Source organism: Coloeus monedula (genome assembly GCF_965178545.1).
Source record: "Coloeus monedula genome assembly, chromosome: 3".
In the NCBI taxonomy this organism is placed as follows: Eukaryota; Metazoa; Chordata; class Aves; order Passeriformes; family Corvidae; genus Coloeus; species Coloeus monedula.
Genome location: NC_138783.1, coordinates 4,410,749 through 4,427,616, shown reverse-complemented (window position 1 = coordinate 4,427,616; position 16,868 = coordinate 4,410,749). Strand labels below are relative to the sequence as shown.

At 40.2% G+C, this 16,868-nt stretch overlaps 1 protein-coding gene across 2 annotated transcripts in view; it reads right to left on the bottom strand.

The window, feature by feature from the left end:
- The window catches only part of CRYBG3 (crystallin beta-gamma domain containing 3), an 87,051-nt gene that overhangs the window by 27,084 nt on the left and 43,099 nt on the right, over positions 1-16,868 (bottom strand). For both annotated transcript variants that reach the window (XR_014226308.1, XM_082278876.1), the window contains exons 5-12: positions 16,371-16,418; positions 15,906-16,021; positions 14,811-14,958; positions 8,376-8,515; positions 6,967-7,081; positions 5,817-5,852; positions 4,988-5,121; positions 3,145-3,271 (exon numbers count right to left, since the gene is read on the bottom strand). Coding sequence is in view for 1 of the 2 variants with exons in the window: in XM_082278876.1 (XP_082135002.1) it covers positions 3,145-3,271; positions 4,988-5,121; positions 5,817-5,852; positions 6,967-7,081; positions 8,376-8,515; positions 14,811-14,958; positions 15,906-16,021; positions 16,371-16,418 (864 nt within the window). In the remaining variant the exon portion in view is untranslated. The remainder of the gene's footprint in view (positions 1-3,144; positions 3,272-4,987; positions 5,122-5,816; positions 5,853-6,966; positions 7,082-8,375; positions 8,516-14,810; positions 14,959-15,905; positions 16,022-16,370; positions 16,419-16,868) is intronic.

Sequence of the window (16,868 nt, the reverse complement as noted above, 5' to 3'; positions counted from 1 at the left end):
TACTCTTAACAATCCTAAAGCAAAAGACTTATTTGTAAGAGTACCCAAAAAGTCATTTAGGTCAAATCTACACATAATTCCCTTAACTAAGTTTAAAATACTGAAATATATCCACAATTGTAATTATATTTAAAACATCTCTCAAATTCAGCCATCATTCTTTCCACTACTGCTTTTCTTACAACAAGCAACAGGAAAAGTACTTTTTAAGAAAAGACTTTCAGACCAGGGCAAATCATTCTAGACTTGAAAACATAAATAGGAAAGCTCTAAAGGCAACAAATTCTGCTCGACAGAAAAAGACTCAGAAACTTTGCTCTTTCACTGAGCCAGGGGCAAAGCCCAGCCTGGAAGGCATTTGACACTGCAGAAAAGAAGCAAATGCCACAGTCCCTCAAAGCAGCTCACAGTCCAGACTGCTGCCTGCCCTCAGGAACATTTGACTCCGATGTGTTCAACACAGATGCTGACAAGGGAGCTGGCAGCAGCTGGAAAAAACAATCCTACAAGATCTTTTTACCTCTGCTTCACAAACACTTCCCAAACCCCCACATCAGCACCTGTGAGTGTTCACTGCAGGAATATTCAAGCCAGCCAAGAGCTGAGAGCCCTTGCAGCGTGCCCACGTGTGTGCACATCTTCACCAGTGGCCAGGGAGGGGGGACATGCAACAATCCCCACTTTGTGTGTGGTGCCCGACTTTTCCGACTTGTCAGGAAATGAAATTCCTGCCTCAGCTCGACTGCAGCACTGCCCTGAGTACAGAAACAGGGGCTGCATTTCCCCAGCACTAGCAGGCTCTGGTGGAACCTGGCATGTAGGGTTGTGGTGGCTGGGGAGCATCTGAATAGCTCTGCACATTGCTAAGCCCCGGTGACAGAGGGGACTGACACGGGCTGACGAGGCTCTGCAGAGCCACTGATGTGCCTCTGCCCCAGCTCCAGCTCTGGGAGCACCACACAAAGACTTCTGATCCCACTGTGCCTGCAGCTGACTCAGGTACACGGGGCTCAGCAGCTTCAGCTCCCAGCCCTCTGAGCCAGGCTCAGTTCCCTGAAGGTCTGGGTTGGCCTTAAAGCCAACACAGCCAAGGTCAGCTGGCGTGATGCCCCAGCAGAAAAATCCAAGTCTGGCTGAGCTGGCCCCATTGAGCCCACCCACACCAGTGAGTCTGTCCAAAGAGCAGGGTCAGTGCCCAGCCCCACTGCCCATCTAAACTGACCATGAATAATGTGGCTCAGTTACACTTCACAGAACCCCAAGTCTTCCACAGAGACTCTCGAATTCATTTGACTAAACGAGAAGAGCAATAAAGATCTGATATCCAGCGATATCCCTGCGGATTCTGAGACCACTGCAACCTTTACCTTGCTTCCCCTGATAGAATTCCTGAGCTTAGGGAGAAGAGCCAGGACCTTTGCTGTGCAGTGAGGGGCCTTAAGCACAGAGATTTTGGATTTTTGCCCAGGTCCCCTTGAAACTGAACATTTGGTACTAAAATATTTTTAAAATCCTGACCTTAAGTATCGCATACAAAGTCACAAAGGGAGCATATGGCCAGCCTGAACACTGCCCTGTGTGCTGCACATCACAGAGAGGGAGGCAATCTGCTGGTCAAGCCAAACAACACAATGCCAGGGCCATTACTCATTTTATTGGCAAGCAGCTGATTGCCTTCACTTATGCAACAAATTGAGGGGAATTATTCCTTTTCACATCTATTATCAATAGGTAAATATTTATGCATATTTATAAGCCAACTGGAATGATATATGTTGATATATGACTGTGAATGATGTGTGTTTTTAAAATGTTAATGACTTGAACCTTCTGACTGTTGTAGGTGCAAGTAAAATTAAATACAGGACATGGAAGATCATTCTTGCTACCCACACACACAATTTTAACTTGTATTTATGTCCTTTGCCAAGAGGAAAATCTAAAAAGATCCATTTCAGTTGCTCACATATCCTACATATAGCTGGAAAAGAGAGGAAAACTAAGATTATTCAGTAATTGAACAGGATTCTGCACATTCAAAATGAGAAATCTGAAGAAAATTTCCTACCTACTTTTTTCTCAGAAACCTGAAAATAAATTATTTAGAGAGGGATATTCTTCTTCAATTCAATTCATTCTTCTATATTTGTTTTGATAGATTCTGATTATAAACCCAGCTTTTGCTAGGTGCCTGTCATGAAAAACAAACCTGCAAATTGTGAATTTAAGTATGGCCTTCTTGGATTCATATTAACTTTTTATTTAAGAAAAAAAAAAAAGACTGTTGAGACAGTGAGTTTGCTCTAAATGCCTATCTTTAATTTCTACAAAATTCCTGGTTCAGGAGTATCACATCTCTTCAGATGAGGAGATGAGTAATCTGAGTATACAAAACTGAGTAAATATCAGAGCGAACAATCTTACTCTCAGAAGAAGTTACTCTTTGCAGCTGTATTTAATGCTCACAGAGTTCCCATTATAATAATAAAAAAAAAATCCTTCAAACCCTTACACAAACAAACAAAAAAACCAAACCAAACCAAAGGAAATGATGAAGAACTTCTAATGCCATGTTTCCCCATTGCTAAAAAGTCTAACTTTGCTTCCAGTACTGGACTCTTATAAATAGGTTTTTTTTATTATTTCATCCTTGCCTGCACTAAACACATTTTAGTAGCAGGGGTTTTTTTACCATGATTATTTTTGCTGCCAAAATTTTCTGGCAGAAAAATCACAGACAGAGGGTAATGCTGTTTTAAGGCTTGCAACAGCTGCTGCATTGAAAAGCTATTTTTATTTTAATCAAGAACTACTCTGTACACTCGGGCACGCTACGCTTTTAAGAAAATTCTGTTTGAGAGATTCAGATAGCTTGAGGTGCAGGAGTGAGGTACTTGGAAAACCTGGCAGGTAGACGAGGAATTCTGCACGATTCAATTCTTGTATCAACTTCACAAAGACTGTTTAGAACCTGCTTCTTCTTAATGCAGCCTAGATTTCAGCCAGTAGGAAAAGAATGAGGATGAACACGGGCAAAAGACAGAATGACCAAACCCAAGCCAGCTGTACCGTGGACAAAGAATAACCTTGCTCTTTACGGACAGAGCCGTGCATAATTTGTATGAAATCCATGTAAGTACTTACAGCCTGAAGGAAGCGGAAGGACAGGAGGGCACTGCCAGTTCCCCCCCAGGAGTGTCTGTCCTCATAATCTCCCTCCTCCAGCAAGAACTGATGGCCTTTGTAGCGCTCCTTATCATAGGCAACCCATCTGTGGCAGCCCCACAACAAAAGGAAGAGAAGTCAGTAAAGGCAAAACAACTGCACACATGATTCTCTGTAACAAATGAAAGGAGAAGAGAACATCCCAAAACCACTAAAACGAGTATCACAAACCCAGCCAGTGAACAAGGCAATGCTTGTTTGGAGTCACAACAGGCACCCATGAAGTGTTCTTTGTGGATCAAAATCCCACCATGTGATTCTTTAGCCAACAACAGTTGATTTATGTAACGCTTCTCCATGTACCTCCTCTCAGCCAGCCACATTCCCAATACCAAGATTTAGTACCACAGAGCCCAGGATGCATCAGATGCCAAAAGTTTCAGTGATAAAAAAAAACAAGCAGCAGATCTCTTCAGTGTGCTAATAAATGATGAGACTCTACCCTAGCTTGAGCTGGTGACAAAATTAACAGATTTCTGCAGAACAAGATTCGCCTGCTAATATTTTTTTTTGCATTAATCTAAAAGCATACACATATAAACAAATTGAATATATATTCCATATTGCATATGGAATATGTTTTAGCACTAAATAAACAGAACTTTTCAAAGTATTTTGAATATATAGATCAGGCTCAGTTAAAGGAAGGTGTTTCCATATGAACTTCAAGTCTCTACAGGATCTTAATTTGAAAAAGTGCTTCTCCCTCCTTTTGTCTTGTAAACATTTCTTTCATTAAAGCTCCCCAGTAAATATTAGAACTGCTGTACAAATTCTGTTGGCAGTGAAATCTGGCAGGCAGGGATAGCTTTACTTCTAGTACCATTTGGTTTACATTAATTCAGCTGTTTAGGTTACCACAACACTAAAAATAAAAGCTGCCACAACAGACAGAACAATGATTTTTAATAATCTGAGGCTCCCCAGATAGCAAACACACAATGCACTTATGAATAGATTATTTGAGTATTAACAATTAGGTTTGTTTTGAATTTAGTGCCCGTAAAATTCTGACAGCAGCCTGAAAGGATCTATGTTATTCCATCTTTATACTGAAGTGGAAAACCCCTTTGGAAACAAAAGCAAGATTTTCTGCAAACTGTTTTATTACTGAGGTCTTTGGCAGAAGCAACCATCCTGCCTGCTCTTAGACAGTCCTGTCCTGTTGGGAGTTGGGAGAGGGTGAAAGAACAACATGAGGGGTTGGCAGCTGGTGCTGAGTTTGCCTCAGAGCACCCACCTTGTTACACAGGTGTGACACAGCCCCGTGTGTGTGTGACACACAGGGAGGGGCAGGGCAACACAGAATCCATCCAAAGCCTCAATTAATGGAAATAACAGCACATTGCCAATTCCAGATAACATGAAACAGGTGGCACAGGAAAACCATTGAGACAATGAAACAGTTTGTAGGTTTCAGAGGTATTAAAATGTCAAACTGAAGACTGACCACACCTACCCAAGGTCATTTCAGCAAATTAAGTAGAGACTATCAGGAGTATAAAGCAACACAAATTAAAGCTCTGTGTGGCCTAATTTATTGGCATCCAAATGGCAAACACTGGCTTCACACCTTTCACACATTTAGCTTGGTAGGCTGATAATCGAAGAGCTGATAATACAAGAAATATACACTCCTTTCTTTTCAAAACATTTCACCTGTGGAAGACTCCAATCACCCCCCCCTTAGTTAGCACTTCTAAGCACTTAGTTATGCTTCTCTCCCTTAAAATAAATAAATATAAAAGTGAAATATACTCACACTCCACCAATTACACGTAGTGATCCAATTTCCTGAAACTCTTCTTCACTACCAAACAGTGCTGGGACAGAAGTGATGCTTTCTGAAAACTCTTTGAACCATCCTCCAAAGTGGGGTTTCTCATATATTATTATCTAGAAAACATGATGTTGAGCTTAATCCTTCAAAAGCAGACAAGAAGCCTCTCCCTGTACTTTGCTGAAGTTATTTCCATGACTGCAGTTAACAGCCCCTTCAGGTTCCTCATCTGCTGAATCACACAGATCAGCTGTTAACAATATTTATATCTGTTGCAGCATTTATTAGAAAAACACCCAAGCCATGCATGTATTTGTATAATTAGAAGTTACCTAAAGCATTAACATTTTTGTAGAAAAAGGAGCAATAACTCTGGATCAGCTTTCAGCTCCTCAGATCACAGAAGGATCATGGTCTCACTCACAACTCTTGTACTAGAATAGGGGATAGGCTGGCAGGGGTTCTATTCCTGTCCTCTTCCTCCCTTCCCTCTCCTTTTTTTTTTTTTTAACTTGGTATGCTAAATGGGAAAATCTCCCCTAATCCCTTTATCATTACAGTGACTCATGTGTCAAGTCAGAAAAACTCATTTCATAGCAAATTCACATTTTCCTAATACGTGAAAAACAAACTACTGCTTTTACACCCCATCAAACACTAAGTAACTTGACAGCACTAGTGAATTCTTCTTCAGCAGCAAGCACTGAATAGCTATCAAACATCACATACCAAACAAAAGGAAAGCAGCTTGCATAAAGGTTTTATATTCCCAGTGTGCTTCTATTTTATTGTCAATGCCCTCTGTGCTTACCTTGACATTCATTGGCATTTGCACCTTTAGTCCACCCTAAAAACAGATGGGAGGGGGGAGGGAAATAGGTATTTCTATTAAACTTGAAGTTCCACTTTGACATATGTTTTACAGTACTATCAGAGCATGAAATCTTGGCAATTATATTCACCACTTTCAGTGTTGGCCATAGATTTCAAAAGGCTATAAACACTATAAACCTGACCTACAAACAAATCAGTACACTGACAAACCTCTAAGACTGCAAGCAATTTAAAAATATTCCTTTATGGTCTGGGAATCTAAAGTAAATATTTACTACATATTTTTAAACTAATGGATATTGACCAGTTTTTAAAATTAACTTTTAAAGCTTTATTGCATTCATTTCAAATTTCTAAAGCACAAATGCTGCAACACTAGAAGCGAGAGAAAACAGCAGGAGAGACAGAAAATAGAGTCTGACATATTCATGTTTCTGGTCAAAGAGCAAATACAACAAATGCATCTTCTCTGGAAATGTGAGTGAATGATGCTCTGTGAGGGAATAAGACACTGACCTCACTTGAATGACTGAAGAGACAGCTATAAGTCTTACTCCTTTATGGCTTTTGAACTGTTTTTCTGTAGGCTTACTATGTTCACAGTAAAATTTGTGTTATACCCCTTCACAACTCTCTCACACGTAGATCCACATGCTGTCTATTAACACAAAAAAACAGCTGCACCTCCCCAGATTTCTGGGCAATCTGTGGTCAGAGAAATACTACTGGGTAATAAACTCCTTATCTGGTCTTCCATCCCCAGTAAACTCTAACTGAAAATAAAGAAAATCTAACTGTACAACTGAAAAAAAGAAAATCAACAACTTTGGAAGGGCTTTTTGGTTAATGAATTGGTGTTGGATGCAATAAAATGAAGAGCCCTTCAATTCTGTTTTATTTGACCTCCTCCCAACAACAGCAGTTTCCCAGGAAGATGCTGAGGGGTGCAGAAGCCCAGCAAGTCACAGTGACCAAAGCAAACACACCATGGAGGGGCATTACATGTGTAAGGATTAACCCAAAAAGAACATTAGAATCCAAGTTGTATTTAGGTCCAAACCTCTGGGGAAGCAACAACAACAACAAAGGAAGGCACACAGTTTATTAGGGAATTGTGAAGTCCTCACCATTCTTAAGGGACGCAGAGATTTTACATCTGCTGAAGGAATTTCAGGTGGTGAATCACATTCTTCCAAAACCGTCATCTCTCCCTTGTAATTCAAGTCTGAATAAGCAAGCCATCTACAACAGTAAGGATAAAGGACTCAATAAGTTCATATAATTAGATTACAAATACAAACATATCGCTAAAATTATTTTCCTTTTTGTACTCATAAGAGCTAGATAATGTTTTAGACAGCACATCAAAACAAAGCTGTATTTAAATATGCTGGCAACATCACTGCTAAGAAGATCTCAGACACTTTTCCTCAGTCCAACCTAAATATAAATGAAAGAGATGAAAATTACCAATTTGTTCACTCACTTAAAAACCCAGCTTGTTATTCCTGAGTATCCAAAAAAAAGTCAGTACTGAAGATATTTGTATTGAATTTTATCTAGGATTGTCACCTTATCAATTAAAAGGCTTCTAACATCAATCCCATGTAATTTTTTTCAGTGGAAGTTATTAAAGTATGATTATGTACAACACTCCTTTGGAAAGCTACTGTAATTTTGACATGAGGATTTAAAATGCTGGGAGTCCTTCACACTGTTTTAAATCAAAAAGAAAGCTAAGTGCAGAAGCTGGACACAGGTTTAGTTGACCACGCAAAGAATGGAGGAAGAGGCACGGAGCCATACGGAAAGTGATGTTCCTAAAACTACCAAATTTTGTCAAAACTAAGACAAGCTCTGTTTTTAACTCCTTCACCATCTCGAGCTTCACAGACATTGTGAGATTGTGGGAAGGAAGACTTGGCTCACATGGAAAGGCAACACTCCTGTAATAGAAGAGCTAATGTCATTCTGCAATGATTTATGAGAAGAGCCACACAACTCCCAAACTTCAGGAACTGTGAGGTGTTGGCCCAGGGAAGAGCCCATTCTGCTCAATACAGGAAGCACTGGGCTACCCAGGGGCCTGTGTCCTATTGCATCACCTCCCTGCAGAACAGCAGGATATGGCTGGAGGTTGAGAAATGCTGGAATGATGTAACACTCATTTTCTGGTATTCAGCCACAGTGTTATGGTTGTAACAGGGTGGGTGACTTGGGACACAGTATTTATTCTCCAATGAACTCCAAGCTAATTATAGCTGAGTTGCTTCTTCTATTTATAAAGCTACTCAAATATGGAATTACTGAAGACTTCTGCCAGCAACTAGGAAAAAATGCCTTCAAAAATTTGGTTCCACTACTAGGAGCCCACAGAGCACAGTGCTGAAATGTAGAGCTGGGAATATTCAGTGTATGTTTACTGATTTGTAGCAAAACCCCCCCAAATATTGTTCATGTTGCTGACTGACTTTCATCCCATGACATTACTCTTCTACCTGCTGGCAAAATGCTGTTAAAAAGGTTCAGTACTCACACTCCTGATCTGACTCTTATATAAGGGTTTTCCTCAACATCCAGTTCTTCTAAATTGGCAACTGCACCCTGTATGCAGATGGGAAGTCCCTGTGTACTGCCAGCTGCCAGGCAGAACTCCACCTCTGGAATGCCACAGTCCTGTGGAAACAAATCAAAGGGTAATGTTTATCCACACCTGCAGACTCTGCCCCCAAACATTCCCTTTTTTGCCCCATCTTCTCACCCTTCTCCAGGCTTCATAGAATGGAAGGGTTTTATTCTTCTTTAAATGGAGGCTGGAATTTTTAAAAAGCTAAGGGAGGTAAATTTCCAGCTCCCACTAATTTTCAAAGAAGAAATTTATGCCTGTCAAGTGACTTTCAAAAAGGCCAGTTTAAATATTCTCCAACTAAAGGACTGAACAGCATTATAAAAACCGACTTTTTATCTTTTAAAAAACAGTGCTTCCATAACACACATGATGCATGCATTAACTAAAACTTTCCAGAAATGTCTATTACATTCCCACCTCCCTCCCACGACAATCAAGTTCTGTAATGCAGAATCCAACTACAGTACCAAGCCATACGAGTTCAATTCTTTTTCTTGTGCTAAATAAATTTACAGCATTTTAGATGAAGGAAGAAAAAAAGAGCAATATTAGAAAACATCTATTTTATTAAGTAGACACTTTGGCAATTTTCCTGCTACCACAAAGCAACAACCTCTATTTCCTCACTGGAAGTTTACTACTGAGAGATACCACACTGGAGAACAAACTTGTTGACCACATGCTCTTCTCTAGAATTTGCAGGGATTTTTATTGAGCCCCCCTCCTTTTGCAATATTTATATAACATACATTGCCAACACTTTCTTCCCCAGCACTCAAACACATCGTGAACCAACAAGGATCTTCTGCAAGTCCCTGTTTCAGCAGGGCGTTCCAGAACAGTGAAAGGTGGCTCATGTGCGTAGCTGGAAAACAACACTTCTCAGTGATAATGTCCCAGAATGCTTCCCCTTCCAGACCCACAGACCCATTTGCTTTAGGACAGCGGGCTTGGACAGCATAGAGAGATTCCCCAAATCCTAAAGGTGGCTGGAGGAAGATGCCCCCTGCATGTGCACTAGAGAAGAGGGATGAGGACTGCTCTCTGAGGGTGCCCTCACAGAAGCACGTGATTTCTGGATTTGGTGAGGACCCAGGAAGGTCACATCATGACAGAGGATCCTGCATGGACCGTGGAAGGAAAAACACAAGAGCATGCAGAGAAACCCAGCAACAGGGCACAAAAGCTCAGGAAGCTCCAGCACCTCATCTCATGACACTGTCCTTTTGCATGTGGGCTTTGAGCGGGGTTTTAATGGGGTAACATCCCACAGCTTCTTGGTTAGCAAGAGTTTTTTCAGTAGCTATTGAACTGTCAGCAGTGAGTGTGGCAATTAGAATGGATGCACTTCAGGATATTGTTTCACTTTGCTCCTGAGACCTGAGGTAACACAGTAATACTGTTTTGGCAACTCCCCCTCCTGCAGAGTCACATTTCCTCTGTATTGTACCTTGCAAACAATGCACAGTCTTTGTTTTTAGAACAAAAACTGCAATACAGGAATTTTTATTTTCAGATGAACAAACCCAGAAAAACGAGGAAAAGAGACTTTCTAGAAAAATGCTGCTTTATAGGAAAATGCTAAGGAACTCCACTCCTCAATTCTAAGTGCATTGCTAGACAAGGTTAAAAAAAAATAAAAACAATCTCCCCATAGTTTTCACATGTATATGTATCTTATTAAGCCACAGTTAAGAACTATTTCAAGTCTGTGGGGTTTTTTTCTAAAAATATCTGATATGTAACAAGGCTGAAATTCAGAAATCCAACAATAAAGCTTGACACTGAAAATTGGAAGTTGCACCTCCAAGAATTCCACCAATAATGATGCCAGACTCCTAATGGTTTCAGATACATTCTGAAACAAAGTACCTACAAGACTAGACAAGTAGCAAAATAAAAGTATCTGCCTGCAGGCTCAGACAGAATATGAGATGGAATATGTTTAATTTTAATTCAGTAGGAGGCTCTTGTTTTTGTTTTTCATTTAAGATTGGAAAAAGCCAGTCTATATTCTCTTTTCAAGTCTGCTCTCCTGACTCAGAAGCTCATGAAGCAGTCTCCAGCTCCAGAGATGACAAATGTAGCAGGGTAGGTAAAGCACAAGCACTCATAATAAAATCTCTCCTAGTTACCCCCATCTCTCTCCAGCCAGATTTTGAGAGCAATAAAAAAACCTCTAGTCAGTGACTGTATTTTTGAGTGTGTTCAAGATTAAGTCCACAAACTTCTTCCACAAAGTGCCACACAGTAAACTGAGGTCTTCATCGAAATCAATTCAAATATTTGTTTTTAAAGGTGGTAACATGGTTGAGCAAGAAGTATATTGTATTTTCTGAGCACATTTTTTTAAAGTCACAAATACACGTTTTGAGTTAAATATGCAGTTCAATTTACCTGTACTGATGCACAGACTGCAGAAAATGGTAACATTTATTATTACTGAATGAGATGAATGCTAGGTATTTGCTGATGCACACTCAGTGCTATGCTATTAATTTATACAATTCAAGCATGCAAATTCAGCTTGGTAAATATTGGCCCCAGCATGTTCATATTTGCCTGAGCATATTTAACAGGCCTCATTACTTTCAGAGGCTCCCTTAACGTTCCCAATAAAGCCACCATCTTTAGAAACAAAATGAAAACCACACAAATATGATAGCAGTCAGGTGGAGAACTAGATTCTTAGTCCAAAGCCCTGTCATCTGCAAGGCGTCGAGATTTGGAAATGAGATACCCACATGCAAAACTATTATGATACAAAGCTGCTACCATAGTATTTCAGCCCAGATCCCAAACTGGAAGGTTTCCTCCCTAAACCCACCCCCCAAACTGTGCCACCCCCCACCACAAGCAGTCCAAACATCATTCATTGTCCTACTGCCACATTAGGCAAAAAGAGAATAAAAAGCACAGCAAACAGATCATGCAGCTGTGCTCATTTCCAATGATAATACACAACCAGCAAATGCTTAGGTAGGTCACAGCCTCCAGGCATCCCTCTCTGCCTTCCTTACTCTGTGGTATTCTCCTCCTACCTCCACAGAGTCATCCTGGAATGCCTGTGCTTCCCTCGTGGTCTTTAGGGAGCTGGGATGTTTACAAAGGACGTGGAACACTTACAGACACCTCCAAAAGAGTAACATGGCCCTCAGCAGAAAGGTGAAGGCTCCACCTGAAGAGAAGCCTTTAGCATGAAATATTCCTCTTCAGTGGCATCTCTGACGTTTTTCTAGTCTGACCAAGAGCTCCAGAAGAAGTGACAGACCTAAAGCCTTCAACTCCCTCAAGGTGGTCTTGGTTGTTTATCCTCCTTCTGGATCTAGGATTACAGCCCTAGCAGCTCCAGCAGGGCTAAATAAATTCAGCACTGCTAGGCCTTCTCCTCGGACCTGCCAGCTGTGGTGACTGAAGTGATCAAATCAGCCTGTTTAACTGGGGTGATTTTGTGTCAACAACAGGACAAAGAATGACTGAAGTCTGGCTTCTTATGGGAAATGCCAAAACAAGGATGAGAGAAGAGCCTATTAAAAACCAGGCCTAATTAGTTCTGGTATTCACATGATTGCTTTGTAATACAGTCTAGACACCACCTTACTTTAGATACACGTTTTGTCTTTAGGATGCTATCTGCTTCTGGAGCTTGTTTTTTTAATATTACTCTCTGTTGGTCCTCCAGGCTTTTTTATCCATTCATAGTTCTTACTCCCAGTGCTCCAGCACTGTACCACTCTTGCTACCCATCACCACCAACCAACTACAGAACCCAACAGAGTTGGTAGTAAAGTAAAATAATACAAAGGAAATTAATGATTACTGTCCTGAAATACCAGCCAGCAAATGAAACCATCTGAAACTGCCAGGTGTCTTCCTATGGCATCTGCCAAAGTAGTCCCTGCTTAAATTATGAACTTCCTTTCCCCTGGCAAACCACACAAACAAAACAAACACACCCTTCCATGTAATACTGTGAACAAACCCATTACAAAGAGCTTTGCTTAAGGAGACTCCACAAGGAATCCAGTTATTTCCTGCCCAACCATCCTGCAGACAGCATCCTGCTGTTTCAGATCCCTTGTCACCTTGCAAAATAGTGGTTTATAAGACTATTCCAGAATGGAGATGTCAGTAACTCTTCCTGGCTCTTGTTTTTGGGAACATAACATTTAGCACCCTCCCTGGGCTTCCAGAAACAGATAGAATAAAGCACAAGACGTGCAAAAAGGTCAGCAAATGTATTTACAGTAGGCCAGAGAACTGACCTGGCTACACCAACTGTGCTGCAGGAGCTGCACTGAACCTGTGTGTGCAGGCAGACTTTGACAGCCTTGGCTCACGCTGACTTGGCCTTAGTGGAATTCAGTCTCCACATCATTTCAGACAGGTCTTCATTTTACTGGTTGCACAATCTGTTTCCTTGGAATCTCCTCCCCACAACTTTCTTGAAATTAAATACACCTGCATATCCACAGGTAGCCAGGGCACAAGCTAACCACAAATTAGCAGAATCTCTGCTTTTTTGGGAAGGCTTGAAGCCAAATCAAGAGCACAAAAGCTACTGGCAGACTGTTCTTTGGTCAATATGATACAAAAAAAAAAAAAATTAAATGTACCTCCTAGAGTTTCCTTAGTAAAAATCTGTTTTTCCTCTTTCTTGGCAAGCTGTTTTCTTCTCAAATATTTAGCCAATGTTCAAATCTGCTAACTCAAAGCAACTGAACAGCCATTAAACAACCACCATAAAAAAAAAAAAAAAAAGCTTGAAAAATTAGGAGACAAGCCAGATAGCCTGGACACAGAGCCAGTATGGCCAAACTAGCCTGGAGAAAAGACACTGGCAGCCTATGAAAAAGAGAATGGCAGTAAAACATGGGAATCACACACACAAGCTGTCTGAAAAAGAATCCACTATTTGTCAAATAAAAACAACGCCTATATTTTCCACAAAAATAAATAAGGTAACACTTTGGCAAACTACCTTCCAAAAGTAGTTCTACAGCAGCTAAAAAACAACCTAAAAAAAGGAGGTTTGAAGCCTTGTTTCATGAACCAGGGTTTAGAGGACAAAACCTGGCTTAGTGAGTGCACTAACCTCACAACCATGCCTGCTAGAGGTTTAATTTACACAAGGAAAGTGTTGATTACTGAACTAGTGTACAGTAACAAAGCTTTCCATCTGTGTTCTATATAAATGAACCACAGACTGGGAGAGGAGAACCAAGGTCAAACCTATTTAGCTGTACTGCAAAGATTTTTATCAAGCATGATGAAGCTAAACTCGCTATCTTTCTATCCAAGAGTTTTCTTTCATACCCAAGACACCTCCAGCTTCCCTTGGTTTCAGACCATAGTTCCACATGTTATTGTGGAATACCTTTATTTATTTAGTTGCCTTCCACATTATTGATCAAGAGTCGTATTACATATTGGTCAAAGGCTTTGAATTTGTTTAGCTCAAATAAATGTTAACTTCCTTATTCTTGCTTTCAGTCAGCCTCTTCTGGATTAATTAATTTCTAAGTTTTTTAAGAGAATGAAAAAGCATTTCTAATTGTCATGACATTACGCCCCTGTATTGATGACAAAAAGATTATCAATTTTAAAACGACCTCTATACCAGCAGAGAACAGAGAAAGCACTTTACTGAAAATCTTTCCTGTTGTGATACAAATGATAATTCACTCACAGCAAGGACCATTGCCCTGTGAGTAACTGGAATGCTACACTGAACTTCTAAGTCTTCTTAAATCACAAGATATGGAAAATATATTCCTCATTCACTGAGTAACAACAGATGCATTATACTCAGTTTTAGACATTCGATTCTTATCAACAAAAAGCCTTCCAAACTGATGGCTGTAGGCAGAGCCACATACTGTAGGTGTACCACCACTGGTCCAGGTGGAAACCCTAGAGGTGGCACAGAGCTGTTAGAGGGAATGGCAGCAGTTTTTGGAGGCTATGCTGTACAAGTGGGATTGGAAACCCAACTGCTACTGAAGCAGAGACCATACAGACACAGCAGACAGCTTAAGATAAAAACTTCTTCAAAAATATGAACTGATTCTGTTTAATTTAAAATAACTGGACAGGTCACTGTGTCATGTGAGGGTGGCGGCAAAGAAACACAATCAACCTGCTCATTAACTCAGGAAGAAAGGGAAATTTAGCACAGCAAAAGCTAAAGAACTTACCACCTAGAAGGTGAAAAAAGTGAGTTATAGCAAATGTAAGTACAGTCAGAAACACTACACACACACAATGTCCACTGCCAGTAATACACCACGGTGACCAACAAATCAATCACGCGCGTGAGAATGTTGTGAAGGAAGCCCGTACCTTTGTCACGTGTTTGATCGAACCAACTGTGAGGTTTCTTCGATGATGTTTTGTGCCTGGGAGATCCCAAAGATGATCCAGCACAGCCTCCCCTTCCTCTAGTACATGTTTTCGACCCTGGAACTTCGGTTTCTCATAAAAAATCCAGCTGCAATAATGATAAAATGAACTGAGTTGTTGCTGGTAGAGCACATTTGATGGAAAGCCGAGGAAAAAGCTCTTCTTATCAAGACAAATATCACATCTTTCTCATGCTGTCCCTCAGTAGTCACATTCACTTTAGCATTGAAAAGTAAAATACACAGTTCTTCTCCAGGACAAAAGATAAAATAAAAATACAGCTAAACCACAATGTGAATAAACACCCTTACTTTACCAGGACAAATGTATTTATTGTCACATCAAAACATGTCCTGTTCAGGCAGATACTACAAAAGGTATAAAACATATTAATAATGGCATTCAGCATTTCTTAGGATGTGAAGGAAATGTATGCAAAGCTGCACAAGGCTGCCTCAAAACTGCATAAATGTGACAGGCATGGCTGACACAAACATTCCCTGTAAGCTCCACCAACTAAATTCCAATGCAACAACTGACACAGACCCAGCTCCAGCTTCCCAAAGCAAATTGAGAAACACTTGCAAACTCACAGGTACTTGTATTTATCTTTCTGCATCCACATTCCTTTAAATGCCACATTAAAACCAGCAGCTGAGAATGTTCTTTTGATGGTCCTTTTGCAACAGCTACCATATAAGGAAACTGAACCATAAAAACCACCTTTTTTTGTCATACACATCTCTAATCATGATTATGACTGCACTGGCTCAACACTTCAGGCAAGAACTCTAAACTTACTTGTGGCTCTATTAGAAACTTTCTGTTTGAACTTTCTCCCCTGGGGGAACAACACTTTTTTTTTTTTTTTAAAGCCTTGTTTCATGCTTTTTTAGATGGTGTCTGTCTAATTGTAAAGAAAGAAAATGACACTCCTGCAGATCAGACATGTGTCAAAAATAAATAAAAATACAAGAGGAATGTACATGCAGTCTATTGGAAAGACTCTATTTAAATATGACCTGGATTTCTTACCATCCTCTGATTATCCTAAGTTTTGTTCCAATGGGAAAGATCCACGATGAGGCATCTAGCACATCAGAATGAACTTCTTGTTTACTTTTGTTGCCACAAGTATCATAAATAATAATCTGAAACAATACACAATGCATGCAAATGAGGGCCCATTTCAACACAGAGCACAGATAGTTATTTTTTGCTTGCAGCTTGTGCCCACTCAACTGAGAAGCTACACAGTTTCTTCTTTTATGAAACACTCTACTGAATGAAAACAACAATTGCTGAGGAAGACAGCAAAATTGCTAGTGACAGGATTTTAAATAATATATTCTCACTATTAGAGTGGGCAAGCATATGCTAATAATACACAAAAATACCTAAGATTAGACTAACAACTTCAGATGCTTTCCATTCAAAAATGACAGTATAACCAATTATTCCATGTATCATGTTGATTTACGTGACACAAACTCTGCTTACCTTCCCTGGTCTTGGGTTGTATTTGAGACTTGCCCTGTCAATGAGGTTCTGAAAGTAAAAGGACATAGCAAACAACTATTAACACCTACAACAGTGGCACAAAGCACAGGCAACTTATTCTGGGTCCACTATTCCTGTACACGTACACAAGTGTCATTAGCAGCAAAAACCAAGATTTGTTTCACCGCCATTCAGAGTGGGTGAAAATGGTTTAAGTCAATCAGCAGAAAGCAGCATGTGCTAGAAAGGAAGAGCTGCTATGGAAGCTATAGCCTTTACAAATGTATTCCCCTTTCCCAGCAAACAATAAACTGCATTTCCTAACAGAGGAAAAAGAAAAAGATCCCTCTAACATGGACTGGAGTATTCCCAACATTGTGGAAAGACTTCTTCAGCTACACATTTGGTCTGTGTGGCACTTTCAAATTCTAAACATAGGAAGAACTGTTTCCATACCTCATTTGCCATTGCTTTAAGCAAACTAAAAAAAGAAATATT